The 25,432-nt window shown below is 49.6% G+C and overlaps 1 protein-coding gene across 5 annotated transcripts in view; it reads left to right on the plus strand.

Moving 5' to 3' along the window:
* Positions 1–25,432, plus strand: part of SPIRE1 (spire type actin nucleation factor 1) — an 871,368-nt gene that overhangs the window by 711,055 nt on the left and 134,881 nt on the right. For all 5 annotated transcript variants that reach the window (XM_069620832.1, XM_069620833.1, XM_069620834.1 and 2 more), the window contains one exon: positions 7,480–7,652. In XM_069620832.1, the coding sequence (XP_069476933.1) occupies positions 7,480–7,652 (173 nt within the window). The remainder of the gene's footprint in view (positions 1–7,479; positions 7,653–25,432) is intronic.

A 25,432-nucleotide genomic window follows, 5' to 3' on the forward strand; every position in this document is an offset into this window, starting at 1 on the left:
TCGGGTTTGGACATGGCAGATTGCGTCAGCCGGTCCATGGCGGCGAGCACCGTGATACGCAGGTTTGCGTGGTTGCGGAAGTCGGGGTTTGCTCCTGATGTGCAGGCCCGGCTCCTCAACATGCCCTTTGACGGGGAACATCTTTTTGGCAGCAAGGCTGACGAGAGCCTTGAGAGGTTGCAGACCTCAAAAGCTGCAGCGAAGTCGTTGGGTGCTGCAGTTCGACAACCTCTGCCTTTTCGTCCTAGGGGACAGCAATGGAGGGGAGGTTCCTTTTCGTTATTACTCAACCTTTGGTAAAGCGAGAGGAGCTGCCAGTCAATGGGGCCACCGTAGGAGTGCCAGAGGTGGAAAACAAGGTACCTGAGGTGCCAAGGCCGCTCGGGCTGTTGCCTCTTTGCCCTCAGGCAACGCTGCAGTCGCTTCAGCTCAGTCATGAGGCCATGTCCCCTGGTTTGCCTGTTGGGGGAAGGCTGGCGCAGCATCTTGCAGAGTGGAGCGCCATTACTTCAGATGTGTGGGTTCTGGAGATCATAACCCACGGCTACTGTCTTCCTTTCCGGCAGAGGCCTCAAGTCAATCCACCGGGGAATCTCTCTTTGAAGAGTCCGGATCCGCTCCTTGCGCAGGAAATTAAATCCCTGCTGGAGAAAGGCGCCATAGAACTGGTGCCTGTAGCGGAGAGGAACAAGGGATGGTATTCCCCTTATTTTTTGATTTGCAAGAAAGATGGGGGATTGAGACCCATCATGGACTTGCGCGGTTTGAACAAACTCCTCAGGAAGGACAAGTTCAAGATGGTGACTCTCTCTCAAGTCCTCCAGGCCCTTCAACTTCAGGACTGGTTGGTGTCTCTCAACCTCAAGGATGCTTATTTTCATGTGCCGATCCATCCAAAGCACAAGAAGTACCTGAGGTTCGCGGTTGGCAATTTCTGGTCCTGCCGTTCGGATTGATCTCCGCCCTGAGGGTCTTCACCAAGCTCATGGTAGTGGTGGCAGCGCACCTCAGGAAAGTGGGGAATTCACGTCTACCCCTTCCTGGACGATTGGTTGATCAGGGCGCGCTCTCCCGAGCAAGTCCTGGATAATCTGTCAGTCACCTGCCACTCCCTCCACAAGCTGGGCTTCTCCCTCAACTTAAAGAAGTCCCATTTGACACCAACTCAGAGGCTCCAGTACATCGGAGCAGTGCTCAACACGTCCCTGGGGCAGTGTTTTCCTCCCCTGGTGAGGGCTCATCACATTCAGCAGATGGTGCACAAGTTTCAACTTGCCCAGACTCTCCCAGCATTCGAGTTCTTGAGACTGCTCGTCCTCATGGCATCCTGCATTCTTCTTGTGCCAGGGGCCAGGTTGTGGATGAGATCTTTGTAATGGGAACTCAAGCTCCAGTGGTCTCAGTCCTCCGGCAGGATGTCGGACCCTGTTCAGGTGCCGTCTTCGGTCACCCAGGACCTTCTGTGGTGGGCCGACGAAGGCAATCTGATGAGGGGGGGCTCTATTTTGGCTGCCCTGGCCAGAGGTGACGATCGTGACGGACGCATCCCTCACGGGATGGGGAGCTCATGCCAACGAGTTGACAGTAAGCGGTCGTTGGTCTCTGTCGGAGTCCTGACTCCATATCAATCTGTTGGAGCTGAGGGCCGTCAGGCTAGCCCTGAAGGCTTTTCTGCCGACTGTGCGAGGAAAGAATGTCCTGATCCTGACGGACAACACGGTGGCCATGCACTACCTCAACAAAAAGGGGGGGGGCAGGGTAACTTCCTCTGTGCAGGGAGGCGATGCAGCTCTGGTTCTGGGCAATCCAGCAGGAAGTTTAGATCTCGGCAGTTCATCTGGCAGGAGACGAAAACAAGACCGATGATGCTCTGAGCAGGCAGAGTGCGATCTCTCACGAGTGGGAGTTGACTCAGGAGATTCTCCTGGAGATCTTCGTCCCTTTGGGGGACCCCTCAAGTGGATCTTTTCGCCTCCAGTGTCAACGGGAAGTGCGAGAGGTTCTGCTTGCGGGAATTTCCTCCAAACAGAGCCTTAGGAGATGCGTTCGTGGTGGAGTGGTCATCGTGGTGGAGTGGTCATTCCCACTGCTGTACGCGTTTCCTCCAGTCCCCGTCATCCCACAAGTACTGCGGAGGTTACGGAGGTTCAGTTCCTGGATGATCCTCATTGCTCCAGCGTGGGCCCGGAGGACGTGGTACCCAGACCTTCTCGACTTGTCCATCTGCCCTCCACGTAGTCTACTCTACCGAGATGATCTGCTCTCACGGGAGGGGGATCAGGTTCTCCATCCAGAGGTCAGATCCCTCAACCTTCACGCTTGGTTTCCGAAAGGTTGAGGTATAAAGATTGGGACCTCCCTGAAGACGTGATGGAGGTGTTGCTTTCGGCTTGAAGGCCTGCAACAAAGTCCCTGTACCGTTGGAGAAAGTTCTGCGACTGGTGCAGGGTTAAGAATGTGGATCCTTTTGCATGTGAAATTCCCATGGCTCTGTCTTTTTTGCTTTCTTTGGCCCACGGGGGCCTTCAAGTGGGTACCATTAAAGGTTACCTGGCGGCGCTGTCCATATTTAAGCGCTCGTCTGAAGAGTGTTCCTATTTTAAAATTCCTTTAATTTCTCAGTTTCTGAAAGGGCTCACTAATGTGTTCCCTCCGTCACCTTTCCAGGTGTCCGGTTGAGATTTGAACCTTGTTCTCAAGTTTCTGATGGGTGCTCCGTTTGAGCCCTTTGCATTCATGCCCTTTGAGACTGTTAACTCTTAAAACTGTATTTTTAGTTGCGGTCACTTCTGCTCGCAGAGTGAGTGAGTTACAGGCGCTTTCAGTTAAGCCACCCTTAACTGTGTTTCATAAGGACAGGGTTGTCCTTAGAGTTCGTCATTCTTTTCTTCCGAAGGTGGTGTCAGAATTTCATTTAGGCCAGAAGGTTGTTCTTCCGGCATTTTATCCTCCTCCACATCCTGGTAAGGAAGAGGAGAGGCTCCATAGGCTTGATCCTAGGAGAGCATTAAGCTTTTATATTTCAAGCATGTCCCTGGTCCGAGTGGACGTTCAGCTCTTCATTGGTTACGCTGGAAAGCGTTTGGGACAAGCTGTGACGAAACAGACTGTCTCGCTGGATTATTTTGGCCATCTCTGAGTGTTACCGCTTGGCGGGTAAGGACCCACCGGTCGGCTTACTGGCCCATTCTACCAGGGGTATGGCTGCCTCTACTGCCCTGCAGAGAGGTGTTCCTATTCGTAACATCTGTGATGCAGCCACCTGGGCTTTGGTACATACTTTTGTATGTCACTATTCCCTCGATTCCATCCGGGGGCAGGATCTGGCTTTTGGCAAGGCGGTCCTTTACTCTGCAATTTAATTGGGCATGCTACATTTTTTCCCAACTCCTTGCATTGGTACTGCTTTGGGAGTCTGTCATAGATATGGAATACATCGGAGGACCCAATCCCCTTGAAGAACAAGTTACTCTCTTACCTGGTAACGTTCTTTCGATGGGATGGTCTGATGACGTATTCCATATCGCTCCCTCCCTACCTTCCCCGCTACAGAATTTCTTATGCGATTTCAGCTTACGTTTCCGCAAGGCTTTGTGTGTCAGACTGGCAGAAGACTGGTGGCACACGTTCTGGGAAAAAACTACAACTGAGGCTATGGGCGTCGTGCGTCCTACTTACAACATCCAGTGACGTCGGCCGTCGGAGGATGTCCTCGAGGGCGCCGTATCGACTTCATCGACGCAGGACGCAGACGCAGAAGATTTTCTGAAGCAGCACAGCTGTGGTGATTACTGTCATAGATATGGAATACGTCGACGGTCCATCCCATCGAAAGAACGTTACCAGGTAAGAGAGTAACTTGTTCATCTGTCTTGTTCAGCGTACCTTTAAACGGTCATCAGTAGACCATTGCACTATAGAAGCCCTTTGATTAAGCAATCAGTTCGGGAGTTGGGACATTCCAATGTCAAGCTCCTATGACGGGGATGACCCTGCCACCCCAAGAGCTGATGGGGTAGGACTGGCACTCCCGATCAGTGCTCAATTCCTATACAGCTACACATAACCTCCCAACAGGCACTAATGCACATTTCTACTTATGAGACTCTGGGGCAATGATCCTGGAGGGGGCTAGGTGGGGAAGTGAAGGAGTGCCATCCCTCTCCCTTTTGCTCCCAAGGGGGCTTAGCTTTCAGAAATGTGTACCACTCGAGGTCACCCAAACTGCCCACGATCTGCAAAAAAAGACACTGATTTGGCAAGGTGACAGATTTTCTCCTCAATCAAAAGCATGCCTCTCTCGCTCACTATCAGTTGATAGTTGCCTAGGAATAGTGATGGAAGACTATGGTACGGCATGCATATGTCCCTTCTGCAGTGGCGTCGCTAGGGGGTTATGGTGGGGGTCTGCCCCCCCCTGTGAAACCCTGTGCCCCCCCCCATGTGCCCCACTACCTAAGACGAGCAGTGACCATGTTCTCCCCTTACTTTTGTTTGTGCCCCCCTACTTTTGTCTTTGGCCCCCTCTGTGCCCCTCCTAAATTTGATTTCTGGTGACGCCACTGCCCTGGTGGAACATAGATTGAAGATGTCATGTGGAAATGGGGGATAGTGGAACGCGGAAAATGACACATGTGGTGTTCATGTTTTGGAATGTTAGGGGTCTGAAGAACTCTGTGAAGGACAGGGAACTACTGGCACATGTGGAAAGACCAAGTCCAGGTACTGCTGTAACAGGAGACGCATGCCAATGTGGCTGTGTGAGGCCTTTGCCAGGAAGTGGGGAGTATGCCGATACTCGTGGATCTGAGAGAGCGGACAGATGTTTCTGGGCATAGTGAGTCTCTGAGCTCTCACCCTTGTTCTGTAGGTATCTTGCTCACCCTCAAGTAATGTAGCATTTGATGAGCGTAAAAAAAAAAAACAGCAAACACAAACGGAGAGCTATTTTCCCTTCAGTGCTAGTGTCCGGATTCATGGAAAGTCTGTGTAGGAACATGCCGTTTAAAACCTGCACTCGGGCGCATGCTCATCAATTTCCAGATTGCGGTAAATGCTGTGTTTTCGGGAAAGCATGGTTATCACCCCAATGTACTTTCGAGGAGTTGGGCAATGAATGTGGCTAGGATTACATGATGACTTGCCCAGGAGGGCCGCAGGTAGCATTACCCCACCTGCTCGCCCTCCCAGACAGATGGGCCCCTGGTAGATCTGGAGCCTGTAGCTTGGCACATTTACAGGATCAAATGCTTTGCCTTCATAAAATGTCAATGTTTGTTTACCAATGGTTAGCCCATTCTAGTGCGCCACCTTCTATACAAGGAGGCAGTGCCCTTTCTTTTGTGAATCTGTTTGTTCGTGCCGTCATATTGCACTTCCGACCTCGGGGAGGGCAGGGACACTGGCCCTGATTCAAAGAGCGTTTTCCAATGGGGTTTTGCCATTATAAAACGCTTCTGTGAGTTAGCCCCTATGTCACTTATCTTCTGGTTTCAGAGGGAGATGGGCATGCCATCCCTGCTCTCTTCTGCGGATGTTGCAGTCCTGCTCTGCATCTCGTGCTTGCTGTATCATTTTTCAATGCACTACTTTGCGCGCAGAAGGATACATACAACTGGGAGTGGTGCCAATGCAGGATGTAGGCCAGTGGGTTGCCTCCATAAGGTAGACTTGGCCCAAACTCCTGAGCCCTGCTTGGAGTTGCTTGGGCAGAAGATTGATGCAGGTGCTTCCAGCTGCCACAGACAGTGGTGGTGACGTGCCAGGACAAAGTACCACGGGGCTAACACTAAAATACAGTCCCACTTGTGTAATTATGCAACCATGCACACAGGTGCCATCCTGGGTAAATTCCTATAGAAAAGATTCTATATTGGTTCTGCTTGATTTGGGCATATATTTAAGTAAAACAGTAATGGGGATCCACTGACACTCTGTGTTCGTAGGTTTAATTAGTACTATTAATATATGGCTTTTGTAAATGTAATCTTCTTCCAAAATCCAGCTTGGTAACAGTTGATAGCCAAAGGAAGGGATGCATAATATTAATTTGTGGAACATGCCATCTCGTGATGCCGATAATGTGGGTGTGCAGCTGCAACCAGCTGCTTCCCAGTTCAGTTCTAATATTCTTTGTTTTTGCTTTGGTAAATAAATAAGTCTGTGGTGCTCCTTAATAACCCCCTCCTTACTCCCACTTGCTGTCTTGTGACCCAGCTGCAACCTTTAATTACAGAGCCTGCCACCGGAAAGCTCTCATTTTTTTCGTCCAAGGTTTCTCAGTAAGCATGCTGCATGTGCGCCCTGCTCTGAGGGACTGCAGCCTAGCGTGGGGGGCAGGCAAAGGTCCCTTCTCCCAAGTTCTTCATGGCCAAATGGCCCCCAATAGTGGTCTTGTGTCCGTAGGATGGAAATCTTGGTGCTTGACCCAAATATCCTCTTGGCCAACACTACGGTATACCCCATTCTCCCCCGTTTTTCATGCAGTGGTGTCTACTATAAAGGCTGTGAGAAATCCAACTATTGGTGACTGCTGACCTCCGCATGATTACGGGTGGGGGTTATTTTGACTGCCTACATAGTGCTGCTGGAAAGTGGGATTCGGAACCAGACAACCCCAACCCATCTCACTGCTGGCTTGCAGTTTAGATGCATGGCACTGAAGGGTCATCTAACACGCTCTTTCTGATTGGGCCAGAGTGGCCGGGGATACCACATCTGGCGCCCGGGCTATTACAGTGCCAGTCTGATTCGTCTCTGCACACATGCAGGGACTCCTGCACGCAGCTCCACTATGTGTAATTCCCTGAGCAGGGAGGTTGCCATCCTGCCGACACATTGCCCCTAGTTTTAGGTGCACCGAAGCTGGGTTAATCCGCTTAATGTCTCTGATGCCTATGGATTCTGCAGGTGTTTGCACATGGAGTGGCACCACATACACATGGTGCATGCCCATTAATGCAGTGCCATTCCATACAGCAATGCCCAGAATTTGCGGTCGCGTGACTTTTCTGGGTGAAGCTGCTTTACCCGAAATATTCAGCGCCAGTAAATGTGTGGACACTGTGGCCCCTCTCAATCTGATGGAGAAATTCCATTGTTATCACGTGGCAGGGCCTTGCTCTCTATTGACCTGATTTTGCTTGTCAAGTCCATCTTTGTAAACAAGGGGGGTACTCTCAACTAATGTTTAGAACGCTTCTACTGCACACCCAGAAAGTGGAATCCTTGATGTTCTTTTGTAAAGCTGTAATAACCCACTTCTTCCAATCTGAAGTCACGTTTTGTGCTATTGTAGATAGATGCGTTTTCATCTATAGTGTCCAACAAGTCTGTAGTGTGCTGTAGAAGACTGGTGCACAAAAACCATCTGTGGTGTGTGTTGCCTTCTGTAGATACCTCCGAGCCCTGGTGGGTTGTCTTCTAGCCTTCTCTGTATTTCTGAGTTGTAATTGCAATTACTCGTTTTTCTTTGGTCAGATGTTTCAACTCCAGAGGCTGAGAGGAGAGCAGCAGGTAGCACAGTATTGGACAGTGGCTTAGTTCGGCTAACAAAGACGAACGGCCGCAGCAGCAGTGCCACCCAGGTGACCGTGCAGCGGAAACTGCTCAAGGCTCCAAAGCTGGATGAGCTGAACAGCTCGGACTCTGAGGTAAGTCGGGAAGCTTTTGACCTCCTTTCTCTTCTGGTAAGGCTTCTATATTGATCCGCCAATCATTTGGGTAAATAACTTGCGTAGTGACGTAGCTTCAGCCACGTGATGAGCGTTTAGGGCTGTGGCAGAAGACAAAGGCCTGCTCTAGTTTGGACTTCTACAATTCTCTAGATATGAGGTCCCAGTATTCAGAACGCAATTGTTGGACCTATTATGAGCGCAGTGGCTGGATCAAGGTTGAATTGATAGGTTCTTATGTTTGCCAGACCTTGCAATCTCACACACTCCATGAAACCTTGTCTTATACCATGGCATATTGCTACATTCTTGGCTTTATAGTCCTATGCTATCTGAAACTTGAATTGTTGGGGCAATTTATCCCTCTCTTTGTTTCGATGTAACTCGTGTTAAAGTTCATCTTTGTCTAGTTGTTACCCATTATGGATATTCCCATTGCCAATGTATTCTTGTGTACTTGTAGCGCATTAAAACGGTTTAACCTTATTAACTTGTGGTGCAGGTAAAAATGTTATTACAATTATTTTGCAAGGATAGGCTAATGCAGAGGGATGTGATGAAAAAAGAGGATTCCCTTTGAACAGGCCCAGATTCTGTGCTATGCATTATTCAGAAACTTAAGATGTACCATTATTTTGTATAGTCTATATATTAAAATGCTGTTTTAAAAATGTAAATGGTTCAGAAGAAATATTGATTTGATTGTGTCTGTGTCAGGTACTATTTATGTGTGGAGAAACCTTACATGGCCAATGACGATGAGATTGAGGGAGGAGAACTCGGCCGGTGACATTTTGACATGCTTCTATGCCCTCTTGCTTTATGGTCCAGTCCCCCGAGGCCTGATACCCTGGGGTCCCTGCTAGTGGCGTGGGCCTATGCGAGCCAGTAAGAATATTGCAGTATCTCGGTAGGAGATGTCTGATGGAGAGACCTTCCACCAAAGAATTGATCTTAAATCACACAGTCCCCAGCCACCCCCTTCTTGAATGTGGCGCACGGGCGATGAGGCGTTTCAGTGGTAGCTGGTGAATCTGTAGCTGTGAATCATGCTTGGAGTAAGACGACACTTGCCGCAAGCGTATGCCAAACTACACCCTGTTAACCCGCTCAGTAAAAGGAGATGCAGGAGGACATTGAATGATGGACAAAGCCCTGCGCTTGGCAAAGCAACAGGCTTTGTCTATCAGGATTTAAAAAAAACAGTTTTGGAGGGAATGGTTTTGGTTAGTGGCTGGTTATGAACATAAACAATGTGATGGATGTGGCCATTGCGCCAAACACAATATGGGCGAAGGGGAGGTCTGTCATTTGTCATCTGCTCTTCGGAAGACATTTTACTCATCTCTGTTGACTTCAGGAACACAGGGACGGGCCTAATATGCAATATTTGGAATGGATTAGACCTGGCTTGGTTTGATCAGCTTGTTTGTTTATTTAAACTTTATTTGTGCATCTCAAGATGGATGCCCATGTCTCGCAGAAGAATGCAAGCAGGCTTGGATATAATGTGCTGCCATGTTTGGTAGGCTTTGCTGCCACACAGTGAATGGCAGCGATATAAAAAGCTGGACTGCGTAGCACAAGGATGTAAATGCATTGGGACCAACATAGTTCATATTCACAAGCATGCATTTTGATCTTACCAGAGCTCGGCTAAAGTTAGTCCTGCTCATATTGGGTCTGCATGGCGAGCGCAGGCGCAGAAATGAGTTGGGGATATTTCCGTGCTGAGTCCTGTTCTATGGCAGGGTTACAGGACCTTGAGCATGTGTCCGTTCCAGATTAACGGCCTTTTGATGTTACTAAAAATCTAAATAATTGCATGAGGGATTAGTGAATCATAAACGCTGATCAAAATAGACTGTTATTCATTGTAATGCAGAGAAGTTGCAGGCTAATTATGTCTTGCCTATTTTTAGTTGCTCAGTACTTCTGTTTCAAATGGCATATCTACATTTAAATTTCCCTTTTTCAATTACCCATAGCCGCCCAATAATTAGTTTCATCACCTGGCCTAAAAATAGTACATTGATAAAATATGTGGGTTTCAACAGAGATAAAGGCGGCGGCAGGATTAGAGCACGAGGCAAGTGCCGCATTGATTAGTGATTAGGTGTGCGTGTGTCTCGTGGCCGTGTGCGCGGCGAGGCATCCACCTCATTCCTGCAGGCCTGGAATTGCAAAACCCTCGGGGCCCAATTCTGCGCTCTTGCCTAAAGTAGTGTGGAAATCCGCCATGCTGCCCTCCAGTTTCCAGCTCAGCCATTCTGCGGTGAGGGGGGGGGGAGCTGTCCTGCTTGTGCACCAGGGCCAGTGTGAGGATTTCTGAAAGGTGTGCCACTTTTCTGATTTACGAAAGTCTCCTGAGCTTTCAGTACATCCGAAAGTGGTACTGCTTTCTGGGCAAGGCCTGGATTATAAAGGAAAAACGCGTGAAGTATATGTCAACGAAACCTCACACGTGCCGTATTTTAATTCTTATTTACTATATGCAAAGCGAGGGCTTTGCAAGGAGAATCCCCTCGCAGTGAATGCCCAGCAATCCTGATGGTCACCAGTTGACCAGGACCACTGTCCAGTCATAAATCAGGCACATGCTGAAGTCGAGGCGATGATGCTAGCCCCCCCCCCCCAATTATTACTTTAACAGAATATGGTGCTTTTAAGGAAAGCTTTGCTGATCCACAGAAAAACAGTGTTCTATTTTTGCAAGCACCTCAGAATCAGGCAGCCGGGTGGTATATGGGCTTGCTGACATTGGAGAAAAAAAAACATGCATTTGCTATGTCTAAAAGAAACTGGCAGAAGGAGCACTCCAACGGGGCGTTTATTTGGCAGCATTTAAAGCGCACATACATGTATGTTTGAAAGCTTCATGTTAAAAAGTGGCACTTTTAACTATAACACTGCAAACCTGTTAAGTGTTGGTTATAACGCTTAGATTAATCAGTTTCTGCAGCGGCGAAATTAGCATTGGTAGTGTGATGCTGGAAATGCATCGGAGGGACAGGGCCTCCGTATCCTTGTCCTTTACTGCCCTTTTATCGTGTGTTCTGTCATTTTCCGCGCAGGAGTTCATGTGGGACTCCTGGCGGTGCAGCTCTCTCTCTTTTGGTTTAGTGAACAGACCCGTGGGATACCCTTATGGCACCCATGGGTGGGGGGGTACAACCCTGTACCCCTAGTGTATGTTTTTGGGCACCTGTGGGTGGCCCGCAGAGCAGGGTATGGGCTGGTGGCAGCTCTATGCTGACTTTGACAGGTGCACTGAGTATCCTCCATTTTGGGTTACCCAGGCCCTGCCATTGGAATCAGTTGATTCCTGATGGAAAACAAGATGGCCCCTGTGGCCTCTTGCTTTCTATTGCCTGTTACCTTGTTTTCCCAAAGTCCTGGGAAGCCCTGACTCCGTCCCTTCCCCCTGACTGACTGTTGGGTGGAAGTTCCATATATGGTGTTGTTGTGAAGTCCAGTCCAGACTGACTGGAGCCTTCCTAGTGACTGTATGTTGTGGGTACCTCCTGTGGGTGGGACCTGGGTGAATGGAGTGTGTGACCAATATGCACTTCTTGTTGTGGCTGTCTGGTTTCTGGTATGAGAGACAAAGACTGAGACAGCCCTGCCCGAAACTGGCCTGAATGCAGTGTGTAGTGTTGAATGGCTGGGTACTTGTCCCAATCCACATTCCTTGTTGTGAGTGTCTGAGAGGGAGGAGGATGGCCTGAATGCACTGTGTGCCTGATTGGCTGACTGACTGCATGAATGCCCTTCTGTATGATTGGCTGCTGAGAGTGATTCTGGATGAGAGACAAGATAGTATATCTGGGGACCTCTCACCACTGGAAATTGTTCAGAAGTGTTCAGAAGCTGTGTCTACACTTTAAGAGTAACTGGAACTGCTGATCCTCGATGCCCAGCTGGAAGACGGAGACTTGCTGTTGCATTAGCTTCGACCTGATCTGAAGGCTTCCGAATTCGTCGAAGACTGATCCGAGAGAGGACCTGGTAAGGCGCCCTCTTCCCGTGCTCCGAGGGACCATCGAGCACCACTAACCTTAGCCGAAGCTCCCTGGAAGTCAGACCCTCGAAAGGCTGCCGACCCGAGACGGGAACGCTGAGGAGAACGAAGCAAAGCACCCGGACTTCGCCGCTGACAAAGTCCATTGCCGTCGACCAGAGTTCGCAGGTTTGTGTAACCGCTGGAGGCCCGTCGAAGTTGTGTTGCCCAGCCGTGGGGACCACTTGATGCCGTGCCGCCGACAACCGGAGCCGCCCGCTCCTTTGCCTAAGAACATTTGAATCCAAGGACTCCCTTGTCCGCAACGTTGACCGCTTTGTCCCGCCGGAGAAAGTCGAGGACGACCAACGCGCCGAGGAGAATCCGCCGGTGGGTTTCCTGCCACCTGAAGGCCACAAAGACTTCGACGACTCAACACCCTTGCTGGGCCACAGTTCTTCTGAAACTCTTTGCGGTCCTGATCAATCCGTCGCCGAGGTGCCCCGCACACCTCATCCTCGCAGGACGTCGCTGACGAGCACCGCCTGGATCGACATCGGGGTCTCGGCACCCTTGAACTTCTCATCGCCGACGTCAAGTTCACCATCTTCGACGCCGCTCGACGATCCATGGCTCCTGCTTTAAAGGGAGTAACTCAAGAAGGATCCTTCACCGCGTCTTCGAAGAACTCTACTCCACCAGGTACATTGGGGGGGTAAAACGTTAATAGGAGGAAATAAGACTAGTGAACAATATATGGACTGGGCTTGTGCTAAATATCTTTATTTTACAGGTTGCCCAGGTGGGGGGATCTCCACACAGAACTGTGCCTAGTGGTAGGGGCCAGAAATCTGCCCATTGTTTCAACCATCTTGCGTTCCTTCCTATCTCTATTGCTGGTTTCCTCGTTATTGATCTGTGTGGCATTTTAACCGTACAGTTGATGCGCTTTAATGAGATTCGATAACATTAGTGGTACCACTTTAGAATTGTATATATTTATCATTGTTGATTTCCGAGTACAAAGTGCGTTATTGTGATCGTGTACGTACCTTTGAATATTATATAAAGACGGTGTTTTCAGTAATACAGTGTGTGGACATTCCTTTGTGGGGGCTTGGGGACTACACTGTACTTAAGAACCAGCCTGCATCACCTCCTGAGAAGCCTTGATTGCTCGTCCATTGCTACCGTAATAGAGAATCTTGGCTGGGGTCTTCTGTGCCTATCCTCTACCATATAGAGAGCAGAAGTACAGACACCCCCCTCCAGTCTTTACAGGTAGGTCATGGACACCATCACATTCCATGTATATTAAACCCGGTCGGAGCCCAGGACACAAGTCTTAGAAGAAATAATCAGGGGGGACAGGAAGTGATGTCAGAGGAAGGTGACAAAAAGGCAACGGCAGACTCGTGTAGTTAATTGGGGTGTACGTGGCCCCTGAGGTTAAATGTACTTGCTTGGCAGTAGACCATTCTCTTCTGCCGCCCATAAGTAATCTGTTGTGAATCTAATCCTCCCCCAAATCCCCTCCCCCAAGTGATGATCTGCAAGTCTTGGCTCATAGCGTGCATCATTTTGCATTTCTGTAATGCCCTTGGAGTGTGTTTTTCATTTATAAATGTGGCACTGCAAGTACCACAATGCAAAGTGATGTGAGCTTTATAGCCAGGAGTGGCTCAACACTTTACACCTGACAAGGGTGACGTGAGCTGTCCTTGTACATTAAAAGTGAACTGGAAAGACGCCTGTGTGATGGCCCCTGCACGCGGCCGCTCCTTGAGACGGGAATGCAGCTTGCTGTAATGCACCATGAGATCACATCTCCAGTCCATCAGACCGAAACACGCTCCTAATAAGCAATGGTCGCTTGAATAGTTTCTTCATGTCCCTTCGGTTTTCGTTTCTTGAATGCAGGTAACTATTGAGCATCATTTGTTCAGAAAACCACCCCAGCTCAAACAAGCAGAGGCAGGACGATAATGCAACCCGCCATGAGACTCGGCCAGCTTGCTGCACTCCACTTAAATGGGACGCCGTGCCCTTCTCCGTCTCTAGCCAAGCAGGGCTGAGTCCCCCCGCCCCCTGAACATAGTTGGGGGGACTCCACCCATGTGTACCCTCGACTTGTGCCCTGACAGTGATGCTGTGCACTTACATTATCATTTCTCTGAGCACTTTATCATTCATGCCATAGACATTACCCATTACAATGCCCACTATTTTCCTCCCCACACCATTCAGGTTGTAGGATAGGAGTGTGTTGCTCAGGCCTCGAAAAATCTTTAAAATTCTACATGTTGGAGTTACTTATTCTAGCTACGTGACCTAAGAGAAATGAACGTGAGCCATGAACTTGATGGCATATGTTTTATATTGAAAAGCCACGGTGATGCATGAAGAAATGTTTGCAACATCGTTAATATTCCTTTTCAGTATTTTCCTCCTCCTGGATACGTTGGAACACAGTTTCCGATAGACCACATAGCGTACAGATCCGCCACATTGGTCAAGGCTAATATCAGGGTAATAATATATTTGCGTGACCGACTTAGAGTTTGCATTAGCTTGTTGGTCTGAGTTAGGGTTAAAATAAATGTAGAATCTAGGGTTCGTATAAATGATCCCCTAGACCCTGGACCATCAGCCGAGGCCCGGAGGAGAGTAAAGTGTGAATTAGTGTTTTCACTTATCAAACAAAATGGGTACCTGAAAGAATGTCTGCAAACTGATGCAGAATTGCATTAATATGGGTCACCGTGCATGCGTTTATTTAATGAGGCAATCCTTTGAGCATCAGCAGAGGCATGTCGCAGCAGTGATGAGGAAGAGCCTACTGTTGGCTCAATATCCCCTCATGAAAGTGGATGAGCAGGGTCATTGAATATACATGAGCCGGGGCTCGGCAGTCTCCAAGTTAACTATACTTGAAGGGCAAAAAGTGCATACCTCAGCCTCCAGGTGGGCTTGCACCTCCCTGTCACAGACTTCCCTTTTCCCCCACAATGATTCTCAAATAGCGGTAGACTATTGCCAGGTATCCCGTATGGTCGGGATCTATCCCTTACCATAAGGTGGGGCAAGGGAGGGGGGGGGGCTAAAGGCTGTCACTTTAGCTAAGTCTCTCCCTCTGGGACTTCGTCAGGGACCTAATTAATTGCATGTTTGTTCTGCCTCTTTTCTTTCAATGGTTGACTCCACAGATTCTCCAGACTTCCCTGTCTCTCTCACCCCCCGCCCCTTCTCACCGTCACTCCACACACACACACACCACACACCACACACACCACACACACCATACACTCCCCCCCCCCCTTTTTTACTTGTCTCTCCTGGCTCTACCAGCCCACCAACTCCCTCCTGCTCTTCCCTCTCTCCAACACTCCAACACTGCAGCTGCCTCTACTCTCTGCTACCCTCCTGACTCTCACTTCCCTCTCCCACAGACACAAACATATCCTTTCTCACAGAAACTACCATTTTCTTACTTTCCTTCCTCGTGTCCGTCTCTCACTCACAAACAACTAAATTGTGGTACCTGCTTCTCTGACCTAACATGTTACCTTCACTCTCACACAGCACTCCTACAGTCTCCTTAAAATCTTTTTCACCTGCTACACCCTTCTTGCTGGTCTCTTGGGCAGCCCCCTCTGCTCCGACCTTAGCCAAACACTTTTTACCTTCTTCTGTACCTGCTGGCTTTGTATAGCCCGGCCTTCCCTGTTGTGGAGTTCCTCCTGGCTCCCATTGGCCCCCTGTCTGCTGTTCTCCTTGCCCAACACTAGCTGTGCTATTGGCCTGGTGGCCTGGCCTTCCCTGAAAGTCTTTAAGAAAGCGTCTGCCCCTGCCCCTTTTTCAGTCTCCATTCTTGTGCCGGCAGCCATGTGCTCAGGCAGATTGTTTTTCCTGGAATTCTCTCAAATCTTGGCTGAGTTTTGCTTCTAACTGGGTTTGGGGCGGATTTATGGGTCTCCCCTATTCCCCTGCAGTTCTTTCCATTTTCAGTTAATTTGCGGTTATGCGTCCATTGCCTTCTAGGCCATCTGTGGGTTGGGTATTTGGGGTCTCATTCCATTTTGGTATGAGTCCATCTAATTTCTGACCTCAGCTCCATTCCCCTGGCTCCAGCTGGGTTTTCCTGGTTGACCACAGGTGCATTCTGGGAGTGACGGTTCTGGTCTCCCACTACTTGGTCTCGTTTCCTTGGCTCCAGGATTTCTATCAGGCTTTATAGGGATAAGGTGTTCACATGTCCTCGTGTGTTCTGAAAAACAAAGCAACCTGGCTGAAGTCTGTTTCGATGTTGCATTGGCCTTCAACTTCTTAGATATATTATATTCGCTCTATGGCAAAGTTCTTCCAGTGGAAGCTCAGCTCTGTGTCCTCACAACCCAAAATTAACTTACAGGGATTGTTCTGGTGCTTGCTGCTGAAGCTGTTGAGCTTGGAGCTTAGGGAGCTGAGATTGTCCCTCTCTGCCTCGCTCAGCACATGGTGGGTGCCTCCTTGACTGCTGGCTGTGCCCCTCCATGGAAACTTCTTGCCTCACCTCCCAGCCGCCTCATGCACTGTGACCTCTCCCAGCTCCATGCCTCAGCATCCCAAGGGCATTAAACAACCTGTGTCGATATGCTCATTTTTCAAACGCCGGCAGTGCTCCTCTTCTTCAACACTGGAGCGTGGGCAAGCAAGCCTGCAACTATCTGAGGGTAAAACTTGTAAACTCCAAATATACATTGATCGATAGAGAATCATTTTCTGTCTAATTATCAATGCTACAACAATACACATTTACACAATGTAAATGATCCCTTGCAGGCCTGGACGAAATAGCTAAAAACCTCATCCAGCAAGTTGTTGTGTGATGGGGGTAGGGGAAAAGGGGGGTCACATGTGGAATATTTTGACAAACGAACCTGTGTAAGGTAAGATTTTTATTGTACCACACACATTCTTGGCTACACGGATACCTTTATTTATGCAGTTATGTAAAGGTCTCATTGACGACTCCTGTGTGATCGCTTCTTAGAGAAAATAGAAGCATGGTGGCCGTCTGGTAGTCAGACTCCTTGGTTCATAGTACATATCCACCACAGCGTTTCTCCAGACCCACCCCACCCCGCCCCCCACCGTTTTCAGCAACATGCTTGAACTGCAGACTTCCACCATTTGACTTCCAGGTAATTGGGACTAGCCTGGTACAGCGCTGCCGTGTAGAGAGCAGCCGCAGACGGTGCAGTTAGTGCAAACAAACTATTCAGAAGGGACATTCGATTGGGGGTTGCCTATCGTGAAAATGGTGCTCAATCTTCCTAGAAAGTACTTGACGATGCTAGCGGTAGAGTGGATTTGCTAGGCATATTGCTGCAGTCTAATTGATTCAATAGCAAATTTCTTTTTTCCAGTGGCAATCAAATCATAGTGAAAGCTGATTTAAGAAAATATTCTTAAACAATCATGCAGTTATCTTTGGCTGTCCATGTATTAAAAAACATAGAACTGTATGCAGATATGTGACAGATATAGGTCTCTTTATGCACCTGCAACGTCCTTGTATGCTGGAAGTGTTATAAATGTGAATTTCTGTTGTAAATTTGGCTTTCACTGCAGTGTATGTAATGGGCACATACCTTTCTAAGTCCCTGATAGAAAGAAGACAGTGGTCCCCAAGTCACTAATGTTTCCGAGATCGGTCAGTGAGCCAATACATGTTGGAAAGTAGGCCCAATTCAATCATCTGCATCGCTATCAGTACGCGTAACCGAAGCATTGCAGTGATCAGCTTAACCTATCCTTCTGATTATAGTACTTCCAAGTTTAAATTTAATCTGAAATCATTAGTAATGCAATCATCAGAATTCAAACAGAATTAAGCCCTTAATAATGTACATCTTGAAAAGTCGCACAGACATTCCTGTACGAGCCTTATTCTTACGATTGTTTCTATAATCGCTCTTCCTCTGTAGAAGTGAGTCCAAAAAAACCTGGGGCATTGATGTAAATGGACTCTGGGAAGGCCCGGGTCCCTGTCTGAGAAGGCCCGGGTCCCTGTCTGAGAAGGCCCGGGTTCCTGTCTGCCCGAGAGAATACTCACTTGTATTGCATTTTCCCTGACCAGTGTCATCCACTATTACTTTGTTTTATTTCAAACTTTGTCTATTTTGATGTCCTCCGAGTTCAATTTTGCTTAACCTTATATCAGTACTCCTGCAAACATTTATCTGCAGGGAAAATTAAATAGGATTCCATTAGTTGCAACCATCCATCCTCTCAGTATATTTTCATTTACTACAAATGGTTTCCATGCTTGTCCCATTAATGCCATGAATTTGGTAATTGGTTTTTATATGTTTACCTTTTGAATGTCAGGACTTTAGAGTTGACCTTACTACATTAGAATATTTATATGCATACTAAAAGTACTCAAAGGGTTACATTATTTAACATCAAAAAAGTTACTAAAAAGCCTTCTGACATCTAATTCTTGATGTGGGATTTAATTGAAAAGATATTTACAATGGAGTTTTCCGCTCTTTAACACATTTATGTATTTTAAATATGGCCAGAAAAGAAATAAACCAGAGTTTGAGGGGATTGGGTCCTCCGACGTATTCCATATCTATGACATATAATCACCACAGCTGTGCTGCTTCGGAAACTTTTTTCGGCGTCTGCGTCCTGCGTCGATGACGTCGATGCGCCGTCGTCGAGGACCTCCTCCGACGTCATCCGATGTGATAAGTAGGACGCACGACGCCCGTAGCCTCAGTTCCGTTTTTTCCGTGAACGTGTTGCTTCGTGAATCTCGGTTAACGCCTCGACTCTTTGGAGTTCTGTTATTCTCGGTTCTTCGAACCTGTTCGTTTTTGTGAAAATCCTTCGTGTGAAGATGTCTTCTACTTCGTCTTCGACCCCGCGTCCGGGCTTCAAGAAGTGCGGGGAGTGTGGATTCAAGATGTCGGCGACGGACTCGCACGACGCCTGCCTCTGGTGCCTCGGGGAGGCCCACGACACGGATGACTATCGACTGCCAGTCGCTCACGTCCAAAGCCTTACGCAAACGTAAGAAGAAGTTGTCGGTAGGTCGGGTGTCCAAGCCCCGGAAGTCGAAGTCTGCGGGGCGTTCGATGGATGATTCGAGGGGTGACTCTCCGCGTCATCGTCGGAAGTCTCGTGGGTCTCCTTCTAGGAGTCGGTCTCGCCACTCCTCAGCCTCTTTGAGGCATTCTCGGAAGCGCCGACACCGGTCGTCTTCCAGGTCCTCTTCGGAGGACTCTGCCCGGCACGTCGCTTACCCCACCAGCCGTGCGACGCCGGAGGAATGGGCTTCCTTCGGGAAGAAAATGCTGGCGATTCTCGAGTCACAGGGTACTAAGCCGTCCGCGCCCCCGAGTGAGGTCGGTCGTGAGAGGTCGAGAGACACCGCTCGCAAGAGTGGTCGGCGCAAGTCACGGGAGAGGTCCCGTTCGGACAAGGAGACTCGTTCTCGACGTACCCGTTCCAGGCCCCGGTCCTCGACGCGTTCGAGACCGTGTGCACCTGTGAGGTCTTCGAGGAAGACATCGACGTCTGAGGCGTCAAGGGCGTCGACGGGCTTTCTCAAGGCTCCAGCTCCGAGGAAGTCGTCGACGCTCAGGTCGTCGAAGGACACGCTCGGGGCTCCGGCTTCGAGGGCTGTGTCCACGCCGCCGATGCTGGCGGTGCTGCATCTAACGTCGACGCCGATTTCCTCGATGTCGACGCCGATCCTCTCAACGTGATGCCTGTTCTCTCGACGCCGCCGCCGATTCGCTCGACGCCATCGACGCCTTTCGTGTCGGAGGTACCCCGTGGCACGGGGGAACCCCCTAGGAAGGCTCTGGTTAAGAGAAAGCACTCTCGGGTGCCTTCTTTTCGCCACCTGGAATATATTTCAGAGGCGGATGAGGATTCTGATGGCCTGGTTCCTAGTCAGGTTCCAGATGAAATTGTCTCGGGCCATAGTCAGTTTGACGATTTGAGGCAGTCACTGCATGATGCCAGTGGACTGGACACCTCTCCGGAGGTGGAGTTTTGTAGGCCTGAGCCTGGCTCTCATGCCGATTCCTCGTACCGGCGCCTTATGGCTAGGGTTTCTGAGTACTTGGGATGGTCTGCTCCCCCAGGGGAGTTTGTGCAGGATGATCTAACAGACATCCTTGATGTTGGTCCCCCAACTGACTCGGTACTGCCGTTCCATATGGCTTTACAGAGAAGGGTGGCGGCGGCTTGGACTGCTCCAGAGAGTCTCCCGGCGGTGGGCAGATCCTTGTCGCGAAAATACCGTCCAGCTAGTAGCGACCCTTGCTACTTGACCAGGCACCCCACTTCGGAGAGTTTGGTGGTGCAGGCGGCCACGGCCCCGGCAAAGCAGGCGTCGTACCCTACCATCCCTCCTGATAGGGACGACAAACGTTTTGATGGCTGGGCGAAGAAAGTGTTTTCTTCTGGTGGTGTGGCGCTTCAGGCAGCCAACTCCATTTGTGCCTTGTCTCGTTTCACACACACTCTGTGGAACTGTGTTGCGTTAGCGGCTGAACATAATCCCGAAGGGGACGAACGGGATGGTTTCCTTGCTATGGTCCAGGATGGTAAGGATGCCATGTGTGAGTCCGTTCAGTCGGGTTTGGACTTAGCTGAATGCGTCAGTAGGTCCATGGCGGCGAGCACCGTGATACGCAGGTTTGCGTGGTTGCGGAAGTCGGGGTTTGCTCCTGATGTGCAGCCCCGGCTCCTCAACATGCCCTTTGATGGTGAACACCTTTTTGGCAGCAAGGCTGACGAGAGCCTTGATAGGTTGCAGACCTCAAAAGCTGCAGCGAAGTCGTTGGGCGCTGCAGTTCGCCAACCTCTGCCTTTTCGTCCTAGGGGACAGCAGTGGAGGGGTGGTTCCTTTCGCTATTACTCGTCCTTCAGTAAAGCGAGAGGAGCTGGCAGTCAGAGAGGCCAGCACAGGGGTACCAGAGGTGGACGACAGGGTACCCGTGGTGCCAAGGCCGCTCGGGCAGTTGCCTCTTTGCCCTCAGGTAACGCCGCAGCCGCTCCCACTCAGTCATGAGGCCATGTCCCATGGTTCGCCGGTTGGGGGAAGGCTGGCGCAGCATCTTGTAGAGTGGCAAGCCATTACTTCAGATGTGTGGGTTCTGGAGATCATAACCCACGGCTACTGTCTTCCCTTTCGGCACAGGCCTCGCGACAATCCACCGGGGAACCTCTCTTTGCAGAGTCCGGATCCGCTCCTTGCGCAGGAAATTCAAGCCCTGCTGGAGAAAGGCGCCATAGAACTGGTGCCTGTAGCGGAGAGGAACAAGGGATAGTATTCCCCTTATTTTTTGATTTCGAAGAAAGACGGGGGATTGAGACCCATCATGGACTTGCGCAGTTTGATCAAACTCCTCAGGAAGGACAAGTTCAAGATGGTTACTCTCTCTCAAGTCCTCCAGGCCCTTCAGCTTCAGGACTGGTTGGTGTCACTCGACCTCAAGGATGCTTACTTCCATGTGCCGATCCATCCCAAGCACAAGAAGTACCTGAGGTTCGCGGTTGGCGATTCGCACTTTCAGTTTCGGGTCCTGCCGTTCGGATTTACCTCCGCCCTGAGGGTTTTCACCAAGCTCATGGTGGTGGTGGCAGCGCATCTCAGGCAAGGGGGGATTCACGTCTACCCCTACTTTGACGATTGGTTGATCAGGGGGAGCTCTCCCGAGCAAGTCCTGGATCATCTGTCCGTCACCTGCCACTCCCTTCACAGGCTGGGCTTCTCCCTCAATTTAAAGAAGTCCCATTTGACGCCAACACAGCGGCTCCAGTACATCGGAGCAGTGCTCGACACTTCCCTGGGGCAGTGTTTTCCTCCCCAGGGGAGGGCTCTTCACATTCAGCAGATGGTGCACGAGTTTCAGCATGCCCAGACGCTCCCAGCGTTCGAGTTCTTGAGGTTACTCGGCCTCATGGCATCCTGAATTCTTCTGGTGCCAGAGGCTCGCCTGCGGATGAGATCTTTGCAGTGGGCACTCAAGACGCAATGGTCGCAGTCCTCCGGCAGGATGTCGGACCCGGTTCAGGTGCCGCCCTCGGTCACCCGGGACCTTCTGTGGTGGGCCGTCGAAGGCAACTTGATGAAGGGGGCTCCATTTTGGCTTCCCTGGCCGGAGGTGACGATCGTGACGGATGCATCCCTCACGGGATGGGGAGCTCATGCCAACGGGCTGACAGTCAGCGGTCGTTGGTCTCTGTCGGAGTCCAGACTCCATATCAATCTGTTGGAGCTGAGGGCCGTCAGGCTAGCCCTGTAGGCTTTTCTGCCGACTGTACGAGGAAAGAGTGTCCTGATCCTGAGGGACAACACAGTGGCCATGCACTACCTCAACAAAAAGGGGGGGGCAGGGTCACTTCCTCTGTGCAGGGAGGCGATGCAGCTCGAGTTCTGGGCCATCCAGCAGGAAGTTTCGATCTCGGCAGTTCATCTGGCCGGAGACGAAAACGTGACGGCGGACGCTCTGAGCAGGCAGAGCGCGATCTCTCACGAGTGGGAGTTGGCTCAGGAGATTCTCCTGGAGATCTTCGCCCTTTGGGGGACCCCTCAAGTGGATCTCTTCCCCTCCAGTGTCAACCGGAAGTGCGAAAGGTTTTGCTCGCGGGAATTTCCTCCAAAAGGAGCCTTAGGAGACGCGTTTGTGGTGGAGTGGTCATTCCCGCTGCTGTACGCGTTTCCTCCAGTCCCCGTCATCCCGCAAGTGCTGCGGAGGTTACGGAAGTTCGGTTCCCGGATGATCCTCATTGCCCCGGCGTGGGCTCGGAGGACGTGGTACCCGGACCTTCTCCACTTGTCCATCTGCCCTCCACGTCGTCTTCCCTACCGAGACGATCTGCTCTCACGGGAGGGGGGTCAGGTTCTCCATCCAGAGGTCAGATCCCTCAACCTTCACGCTTGGCTTCTGAAAGGTTGAGGTATAAGGATTGGGACCTCCCTGAAGACGTGATGGAGGTGTTGCTTTCGGCCCGAAGGCCAGCAACAAAGTCTCTGTACCGTTGCCGTTGGAGAAAGTTCTGCGACTGGTGCAGAGTTCAGAATGTGGATCCTTTTGCATGTGACATCCCCATGGTTCTATCCTTTTTGCTTTCTTTGGCCCACAGGGGCTTGCAAGTGGGTACCATTAAAGGTTACCTGGCGGCGCTGTCCATCTTTAAGCGCTCGTCTGAAGAGTGTTCTTACTTTAAAATCCCTTTAATTTCACAGTTTCTGAAAGGGCTCACTAATGTGTTCCCTCCGTCACCTTTCCTGGTGCCCGGTTGGGATTTAAACCTTGTTCTTAAGTTTCTTATGGGTGCTCCGTTTGAGCCTTTACATTCTTGCTCTTTGAGGCTGTTAACTCTGAAAACTGTGTTTTTAGTTGCGGTTACTTCCACTCGCAGAGTGAGTGAGTTACAGGCACTTTCAGTTAAGCCCACCCTTCACTGTATTTCACAAGAACAGGGTTGTCCTTAGAGTTCGTCCTTCTTTTCTTCCGAAGGTAGTGACGGAATTTCATTTGGCCCAGAAGGTTGTTCTTCCGGCATTCTATCCTCCTCCGCATCATGGTAAGGAAGAGGAGAGGCTCCATAGGCTTGATCCTAGGAGAGCTTTAAGCTTTTATGTTTCACGCATGTCCCGGGTCAGAGTGGACGATCAACTCTTTATTGGCTGGAAAGCGTTTGGGGCAAGCTGTGACGACACAGACTTTGTCTCGCTGGATTATTTTGGCCATCTCGGAGTGTTACCGCTTGGCGGGTAAGGACCCACCGGCTGGCTTGCGGGCCCATTCTATCAGGGGTGTGGCTGCCTCTACTGCCCTGCAGAGGGGTGTTCCTATTCGCAACATCTGTGATGCAGCCACCTGGGCTTCAATACATACATTTGTACGTCACTATTCCCTCGATTCCATCCGAGGACAGGATCTGGCCTTTGGCAAGGCGGTCCTTTGCTCTGCTATTTGATTGGCTATTCTAAATTTTGATTCTAAATTCTTTCCCTCCTCCTTGCTCTGGTACTGCTTTGGGAGTCTGTCATAGATATGGAATACGTCGGAGGACCCAATTCCCTCGAAGAACAAGTTACTTTCTTACCTGGTAACGTTCTTTCGATGGGATGGTCTGACGACGTATTCCATATCGCTCCCGCCCTACCTTCCCCGCTGCAGAATTTCTTTTGCGATTGCAGCTTACGTTCCGCAAGGCTTTGTGTCTGACTGGCAGTTGACTAATGTCACACGTTCTGGGGGGAAAAAACTACAACTGAGGCTACGGGCGTCGTGCGTCCTACTTATCACATCGAATGACGTCGGACGCCGGAGGAGGTCCTCGACGACAGCGCATCGACGCAGACGCCGAAAAAAGTTTCCGAAGCAGCACAGCTGTGGTGATTACATGTCATAGATATGGAATACGTCGTCGGACCATCCCATCGAAAGAACGTTACCAGGTAAGAAAGTAACTTGTTCATTGCTGTATAATACCAACATTAACTAAAATGAATTTAGAATAGCACGACAAGCACAGAACAACTCCTTAGAATGAATCAGAAAAGTTACCAGTGTGTTCATCCACCTTTCTGTGAATGTTGACTACTCTTCTAGAACCACACACCACTTATCTTTATGTAGGCAGGTAGTCAATAACATTTCAATACCCATTTTGTATGCACTCTTCTAATATTATTTTTTTAAATGTTCCAATTTGAAATCTACACAAATATATTTTTGTTTTCTAAAGTTTTTGTTAACATTTCTTATTCAATTGCCCCTCTGCCTGGAGTCCCATTCTGTCCATGTAGTCTCCCTTCTGGGCAGTGGGTGTCCGCTAGGCTGTAGCATGCAACTAATGCCTTCCTGCGTATTTTCCAATGTGGCCTCTATCCATCGTCTTAGTCCTGTAATGTAGTGTCTTTACCATTTCTTTGTTCCCCAATTCCTACCTAAAGTTGTGGGACAATACTTAAAGTGCAAAAATTGCATATCTATTTTGATGCTCACCATTGGGGGCTGTTACAAATTGAGCTGTTCATATACAAATTCAAGACTTTCCCTAGTCCCTCCCATGGAGATCAACTGTTATCCCGCCACCTAGTTTGGCCCAATCATCTATTTCATGACCTCACCTAAGGGTCCTTTATTTTGATGTATTGATATATCACACAAAAGACAATTTTCAACATTTTATATATGCTTGAAGAGCAAAATAATTCACTTTCTTCGCCCTTTTTTCATACAAATTGACTCTGGGTTGTGAGAAATGCATTAAGCCAGAGATAACAAATAATTTGAAACAACTTCTATCTCTAAATGTAATCGCAGTTACATGTTTTAATTCTGGTTGTTATATTATTTGCAGCTGTTGTGACGATTCACAAGGTGTCGTCACTTCTCCTCAAGGGGGAGCCCTTGCCCATGAGGCTAGGGAGATGCGGTCACTACCCAATAGTCCCCCTAAGGGCGGTTTACTGCAGGATGACCTCATAGGGAGGGACTTGTCCCCTCTCTGGGGACAAGGACGGTCGCCTGGGGTACAGCCCATTGTGCATTGTTACTCCCCAACATTCCCTAGCCCTCCCCACTGTTCAGAGCCATTTTATTGAAAGTAAACCTATGTATGTACACAGGAGATAAAGATAAAGCCGAAAAGTACTAGGATGAAGAAGAGCACAGGAGGCATGAAGGTCACTGACTGTGCTAGTACTGGTATGAAGTGGCCCGAGCAGGCA

Source organism: Ambystoma mexicanum, chromosome 5q (assembly GCF_040938575.1).
Source record: "Ambystoma mexicanum isolate Mex_15411 chromosome 5q, UKY_AmexF1_1, whole genome shotgun sequence".
In the NCBI taxonomy this organism is placed as follows: Eukaryota; Metazoa; Chordata; class Amphibia; order Caudata; family Ambystomatidae; genus Ambystoma; species Ambystoma mexicanum.